Source organism: Styela clava, chromosome 9, assembly GCF_964204865.1.
Source record: "Styela clava chromosome 9, kaStyClav1.hap1.2, whole genome shotgun sequence".
Lineage (NCBI taxonomy): Eukaryota > Metazoa > Chordata > Ascidiacea > Stolidobranchia > Styelidae > Styela > Styela clava.
In genome coordinates this window covers 22704513-22712404 of record NC_135258.1, presented here as the reverse complement: position 1 = coordinate 22712404, position 7892 = coordinate 22704513, and the positions used below count along the sequence as shown (strand labels likewise).

The following is a 7892-nucleotide window of genomic DNA, read 5'->3' as shown; positions in this document are numbered from 1 at the left end:
ATAGATTAATCACAACTTGCGTATTTTGAATGTATTTAGGATGAAACGGGGACTGGGACGAAACTCAAAGCTATTCGAATACCATTATGGTAGCTATAATACGTCGGCAATGATTCTACAGTTACTTTACATGTTTTCATTTTTATGTACACGTGATCCAAAAGAGTACACCCGTCTGTGGTGTAAGAGTGAACAACCTGAGTAAAGCCAGCAATGCTGAACATCTGCTCGATACATTTATTGTCAGCCAACAGATCTTCATTGAAATCGCCCATTATGAGACAGTCCATATCCAGATTTGCAAGTTCTTTTAACAAAATCTTTAACGCATTGCTAAATTTCGACAAAGGATAAGATGGCGGCCTGTAAATACTCACTAATACGGTATCTTTTTCGACGAGCAGAAGGCATAAAAATTCCAGGTTAAGAACTTCAAGGTCCATCACCCTCACTTTCAATTCGCTTCGAAGCAAAAATCCAACTCCCCCTTGCTTTTTTGTTTTAAATTGTCCGAAAAAATCATCGTTTTTATCATAGCATTCACTTCTGTTTCGAATTACCATATTAAAAACAGAAGATTGAAGTGAGCAGATTCCGTGCGTTTCAGTCAAGCAAATAACGTCGCATTCTGTAAACCGGGAATCACTCATCAAGTCTTCCCAATGTGCACGTAATCCTTGAATATTTATCAAACATATTTTCAATATAATATCGATATTATCAAATATTTTGCATTTTTCAGGTGAAAATCGAGACATATTTGACATGGCACTTTCAATTCCTTCGTCGCAATATATAGCGCTTTCCCTGAAATTTTCTATGATGAGATTCTGAACACATCTCACCCTACTGAGCGCGACATACATTTGACCAGCTCTAAAGGCTTTTTTGAAGTCAACGAGAGCTGCGTCCACTGTAACACCTTGCATTTTATGAATAGTGCATCCCCACGACAGTTTAAGGGGAAACTGTTTGTAACTGCCGCGGCCTGAAAATGAATCTTCGACTTTTGTGATAGGAACGCCGTCCTCATATCTGCATTTTGATCTCATTCTCAATGCGGCGCCAACACGATGGTCGTCAAATCGGACATGGATGACATCCACTTCAATTGTACCTTCTGCGCGGTGAATGCTCACAATGGTACCAATTACACCGTTAACAAGTCCATCGGTTGCATCAATGTTGCGTAGCAACATCACCCTAGCCTCAACAGAAAATTTCAAAGTCTTTTGCAATTGACCCATTGGTATATATGTCCGACAACTGGATGAGCGATTTTCTGACGTGGGAGTTAAAACATCAGCAGCTATTTCTACTATTTCCTTATCAAGAGAAAGAAGACGTTTCAAGTTGAATTCATTCACTTGAGCGTTTGTTGGGTAAATGTGGATGATATCTGATTTTGTTTCACCAGTTTCACGCTGAGAGAGCATCGAAATATCACATGCGTTCATTATCTCGCCTTTTTTCTTTGTGCGTATACGATTAAGCATTTCTGCAAATTTTTTATCGCCCTTTTGCCTCATAATTTCGTTAAGCTCTACTAGCTTAAAATAACCATTCCATAGATCGCCCAACGGATTTGGCTTGAACAACGGGGATGCTTTAACCGGAGGAAGTTGATAGAAATCCCCTACTGCAATTATGCTTACTTTGCCAAATGGAAACTCATCGCTTGCGCTTTTTATTTGGCGTAATCTTCCGTGAATATATGATAATAATTTGTAATCGACCATTGATATCTCATCAATGATCAATAATTCCAAATTTTCATACCTGCATTTCAAGGTGTTGAGTTTTTCTTCAGCAAGTGGTCTGTATGGAATTGTCGCTTGTACTGGGATGCTAAATGTACTGTGTATTGTTGTGGCTTTGATATTGTATGCTGCAACGCCAGTGGAAGCGGTCAGTAATACTAGGATTTGAGAAATGTCTTCTGCTCTGTTGGCGAGCACCTTGGATGTCTCGTAATAAATTGCTTTCACTAAATGTGATTTTCCGGTTCCAGCTCCGCCAGATATAAAAAGATGAAATGGATCAGGATTTTTTCCATTTGCTTTTTTTACACACCATTGTCGAATCGCGTAAAAAACCTCAGTTTGCATTTCGTTGAGAGATCTTAGAATCGGCAAGGCTTCCTCTTTACTAATAAAAACATTTTTTACGAATGTGATCTCGCTTGTCGTCTGATGTAGATCAGGTATATCATCACATTCCTGCTCGTCTTCAACAGTGTGTATTACGTTGCTGTCTCTACCCTCGTCACGAGTACGCTGTTGGAGCTCTGTTATTAGATCAGCCCACTCATCTTGTGAAAGCTGTTTATCAGCTAACATATTTCCGGCTTCCGAAAGTTCTTCGCGTATATTTTCAAACTTCCGCATATTTTCTGTCACGAGCTCTTTCACATTCATGCTTCGACCATGAACCGAGCACTTGCCAAATTTGTAAAATTCTGCATAATTTTTGCAATGTAGCGGCTTCAGATCTTCGTCGGTTCGGTGTGGGAAAAAAAGTTCCAATATACTTCGATAATATTTTTCACTATTTTTTTCTTTACGAAAACGGGGGTATCGAACTATCGCGGGTTGAGTTGTTTCTCTCTTTTGTACATGACCTAATCCATTTTCCAGTTCCAGAGCTTTTTTATTTCCTTTTGCCTGTGTTTGTGACAATACGCGATATCTTGAAAAAAACTCACCATAGCATATTTCGTCAATTTCCTGTTGTCTTGGCCTTGCCCTATATTTTTCTATCATACTTGTCATCCACATATCAGACGGGTTGAGCTCGCCGCCACTTGCTTTCAACTTATTTTTCAGCACTGACAATGGCAAGCTTATTTTTACAGAATCACCCCCAGTTGGTAAAAACACTACGTTTCGTGAACATCCTTTTAAAGGCATATTGCAAGCTCTGAATGCCGACTCCTGTGCACTCACTTCCCTGTTTCTCAAATACAACATCCCAATCTTTTTCATAACGTCCTTTGCAGAATGATGGCCTTGGTTCAAGCATTCGTTAACGCATCCTTCCATTAGAAAGCTCATTTCTCTCTCTCCCTTGGAAATATAGGATAGAATATAAACTACACATGCATATGCATCCGTTACAAATTGCACATCCAAATTAGCGTTCCATGCCCGCAGCAATGTAGGGTTATATGGATTAGTCCATATGCTACTACATTCTCTTTGTAATATCACCGAGACCTTCTTTGTGATCATCCTGCACGACATTTCGATATCGTCCTGAGTTATGTTCAACTCTTCAAGCAGTTTCGCTAAATTTGCATCCTCAGCACATTGCCATTTTTCATTGAAGATGTGTAACATTATTTTTTTTAATATATCCTTGGCCTTGGCAATGGCCGAATCATCTGCAGCAATACCTTGGTCACACTGAGCTATAAACGTCCTGGAAGAAGGTGGCCTGGGAAAACCATATCTACACACAGTGCCTTTCTTCCGGCACGATTTGGTGTGGGATTTACTATGCTGTTGTACACTATTAACTATGTCAAAGAGTTCTTTGTCTTCATGCTCTTGTGGAATCTGACAAGTTACGTGCCTATCTATATATGCTTCAACCTCCGCGTTGCTGTTGACCCCGTATTTCGGGGAATCTTTCACCCACAAGAGGCAGTGAATGTGAGGGGATCCGCGTTGTTGGAACTCTACCCTGAAGAAATAATCTTCCACTTCTCCAAGAGGTTTACATGAAGAAAGTATGATATTTCTCAAGAAACTCTGAAACCGATTTTGAAAAAGTCTGGCAGTCATCACACAGTTTTCGCGTAGAATTTGACATTTTTCCAACCAATCGATTTCTGATGACAAACGCTTATCACCCCTTTGACGAAGCAAACAGTCAAAAACTTCCGGCCATCTCATTTCCGCGGACGAAAAAGAGCAAAACCAAGTCGGCAATCCAAGCTGGCGGACCATTGCCAATAGGTCTTTCTGCGCGGCCTGCCAGAATGCTGGTGTCCCTCTGACAGGTCTTAAAAATTTGTATGCCTCATCTGATGTTAATAGTGACCGAATATATTTTCCATCTGTTATATCCTTAATAGTCATTTTTCGAATTGAAGAATCAGTTCCTTTGCGCAATGCAATTGAAATGTTTGATAAAATTTGATTGAGTTCACTCCTATACTGTGAGAAGAATATGTAATCTACGTTTTTCGAAAATCGATCATCAGCACTCATCAAACGACAATTAATATATCTCGATAAAGTAATTTGTTCGTCCCGAAATGCGCCAAAGGTCCCACGGCCTGAGGGAAAGAGTGTTGGAAAAGCTTTGGCTTCATTTTTGTCATCCATCAATATTGAAATTGGGCGGTTCCCTTCAGCGGGAGCAATGCACAGAATGTCTTCGGAAATTTGGTCTAAAACTTCTTGAGCAATATCTACAGGTTGCAAGCAAGTGTCAAGAGTGGCATCTGATATAATAACATCTTCGGAAGGTGCCTCCAACAGTTTTTCATCTTCCTCCTCTTCACGTAGGTTTATGTCAGGATTCCAGATTTCGTTAAACGTTACATCAGTGTAAAAATCATTATTCTCTTTTAACCACATGATGGCGTCCCTTAGGTTACCTTTATCTGCAACTTGGTAATCATAGTAACCCTTGTATGAAAGTTTTCTTTTTAGTTTAATTGTCAACATTTGGTCATCCACTCTCACCCGTGGTAGGACGGTAACCGTTTTTTGGACATTGGAAGGTACACATATCACTGGACCATGAATTCCGTATTGGCGAGTCTTGGGCAACTGACTTATTTTCATGAAAGGAATATGTAGCGAGATTAGATGGCGCTCAATTGAGTTTAGTCTCGCTAACTCGGGCGGAACTTCCTCTACAAGCATGTTGTTGTCCCACGCTTTGACAGGAACTTTACCACTCTTGAGTTTGCTGCTACAAGTATGACATATCCAAATATTTCTTGCGTTAACAAATCCACAGGGCTTCGTGCAAAAATTGTTACATTTATGCTTATATTTTGTACTGATGTTCCCGCATTTATACTTATTGCTTTTGTATACGATAACGCTTTTACGGAAAAACGATCGAATGCATATGCAGCATACGCAATCTGGTCCACATTTTATCGACTTTCTGAATTTTTCAATAGAATTTTTAGCTGACATATCGCGTTTACTGCACCAGTATTTCTTTTGAGCTACGTTTCTGACACGTTGGTTATGTTTTGCATCAAATCTGTACATATTGGCACTCCTGGTTTTAACTTCCTGCCTGTGTAGTTCGTCAAGATCGTATTTCTTCACGCTTCTAGTTTTCATTCTCTCCCTGTGTTTTTCGTCATGTTTGTACTTCTTGACACTTCTGGCTTTCATTTGCTCCCTGTGTTTTTCGTCAAGTTTGTATTGCTCAGCACTTCTGGTTTTTACTTGCTTCCTGTGTTTTCCGTCAAGTTTGTACTGCTCAGCACTTCTGGTTTTTACTTGCTTCCTGTGTTGTTCGTCAAGTTTGTACTGCTTCAAGCTTCTAGTTTTCATTCTCTCCCTGTGTTTTTCGTCATGTTTGTATTTCTTGACACTTCTGGCTTTCATTTGCTCCCTGTGTTTTTCGTCAAGTTTGTACTGCTTCACGCTTCTAGTTTTCATTCTCTCCCTGTGTTTTTCGTCATGTTTGTATTTCTTGACACTTCTGGCTTTCATTTGCTCCCGGTGTTTTTCGTCAAGTTTGTACTGCTCAGCACTTCTGGTTTTTACTTGCTTCCTGTGTTTTTCGTCAAGTTTGTATTTCTTGACACTTCTGGCTTTCATTTGCTCCCTGTGTTTTTTGTCAAGTTTGTACTGCTCAGCACTTCTGGTTTTTACCTGCTTCCTGTGTTTTTCGTCAAGTTTGTACTGCTCAGCACTTCTGGTTTTTACTTGCTTCCTGTGTTTTTCGTCAAGTTTGTACTGCTCAGCACTTCTGGTTTTTACTTGCTTCCTATGTTTTTTGTCAAGTTTGTACTGCTCAGCACTTCTGGTTTTTACTTGCTTCCTGTATTTGTCATCAAGATGGTACTTCTGAATATTGCTAGCTATTACCTTTTCTCTGTGTTGTACGTCAGTTTCGTATTTCTTTACGCTTCTTGTCTTTAATGCTTCTCTGTGGCTTTCATTATATTTATATTTTGCTGAGCTTCTCAAATTTGATTTTTTGTTGTAATTTTGATCGGTTTTATACCTTCGCCTGCTACTTTTTTTCACATTCTCTCGATATTCTTCACATAATTCATAGCGCATATCGGCTTCACTCATACTTGATGTTGTTTGCTTTTCTATGTGTCCTACCTCATACCATTCGGTATTTCTCGTAACTTCGTGCTGAGTAACCATGGCCGGATCCCCCTCATCATCGCCATTTTGCCAACTCTTGACGTCGGTAACAATTTCATAATGATTTCCACCTTTGTTATTTAAATATATCGATCCCCTTGAATGCGTAACGTAATTGCGATTCAGTAACGCTCTGGAATACTTCAGCCACCTTTTTTCAAAATACGTGTATATGTCTAATGCCAGTAAGTCACAAGCAGAAAATATTTCCACTTCTGTTGCCCACGTGCCGTCATCAAACATCTTGGACTGTTTGATATAATTCTCAACCCCATCTTCCGCGTATTCATCGCGCAAAATATTTGAAAAGACGCATGGATTTTCTTCGATATTTTGCGCAATTGCTTGCCTAAGTTGTGCGTTATTGTGTTCAGTTCCGGACAGCTCATGAGATAACGCATTGAAAAAGCAATTTCCGTCTGCCTTGACTGAAACAACTTTTGCAGGTTCGTTCAGTCGTTCGTTGATTGGATTTTCATCTATTAACAATTCGATTTTCAATCCCAGTTTTTTACAAATGTCAAATCTTGTGGCATAGTTTAGTCTAGAAAAAAGCATCTCGTGTTGAGTACTTTTAACTTCTTGTACCACATCTGTGTCATTTCCAGCAACAACCTGGGTGATTTCGACGGCGACCATTTCAAACTGACAAGCAAAATCCTCCGAGGGCGAGATATTTCGGTGTAGTTTTTGAAGGTGACAATGAACGTCATCTAAACACCCAAATTCAAGCGTAATTGACGTGCCATTATAGCACACCATACCATCTCTATTACGAGAATGAGGATCAAAAACAAAGTACGTCGATTCATCCTTGATTATTCCCAATGTGTTGCTGTTCAGCGTAAAGAGAGCACATACGCTGCTACTAAACGTCTCTGCAAGAGCATCTGCAAGCGACATTATGCCAACCATATGTTCGGACGGAGCTTCTGACGAACCAACAGCACCAGTTAATGGGCTGTGGTACTTTATTTCGTACAGTACGTCGTTCAACTCATAAATTGACGGCAACTCTGTGACCATGAGATAGTTGTCAAAATAACCCAAAAAGTCTTGGACCCCACGATATAGTTTGTCGCCTTCTACGAGAATTTCATCCAAATCATTTGAACGCCATAAAGTTGCACGAGTATTGGCGTGCTTAATAAGCGCAATCAGGCAGTTTGCAATGCATTGTCGTCCACGGCTGGAGAAGTTAAATCTAGCATCAGACTGGCTGAATTCACCAGTAACCACCTTAAGAGCAAGGTGTTTACGCGCCATTTTCCAGTATCTTTTTCGTGGCATTTCTACGCACAATAATAGTTATACCGTATTAGTTAGCAACCAATTCCAGAAAGCGCTGTCAACAACGATTTCTGCAAATGAATGTATTATTATCCTTTCGTCGATCGTCTTATCAAAGAGAACGCTTATCGCGGTGCGTTTTTTCCTCGCGTGTTTGCTTCTCTCGCTCATTGCGTCGTTAGCTTATTTAGGCTTCCCGCTGCTTATCAGCAGGGAACCTATTGTATTCCTGTGTTTTAATAT

The 7892-nt window shown here is 40.0% G+C and overlaps 1 protein-coding gene across 1 annotated transcript; it reads right to left on the bottom strand.

The window, feature by feature from the left end:
- Positions 1–258: 258 nt before the first annotated feature.
- Positions 259–7625, bottom strand: LOC144427420 (uncharacterized). The gene is made up of 4 exons (XM_078116608.1): positions 5938–7625; positions 5421–5535; positions 846–4976; positions 259–333 (listed from the first exon to the last, which is right to left on the bottom strand). Exons 1-4 carry the CDS (start codon positions 7623–7625, stop codon positions 259–261), a joined length of 6009 nt encoding a protein of 2002 aa, XP_077972734.1.
- Between the last annotated feature and the right edge of the window lie 267 nt (positions 7626–7892).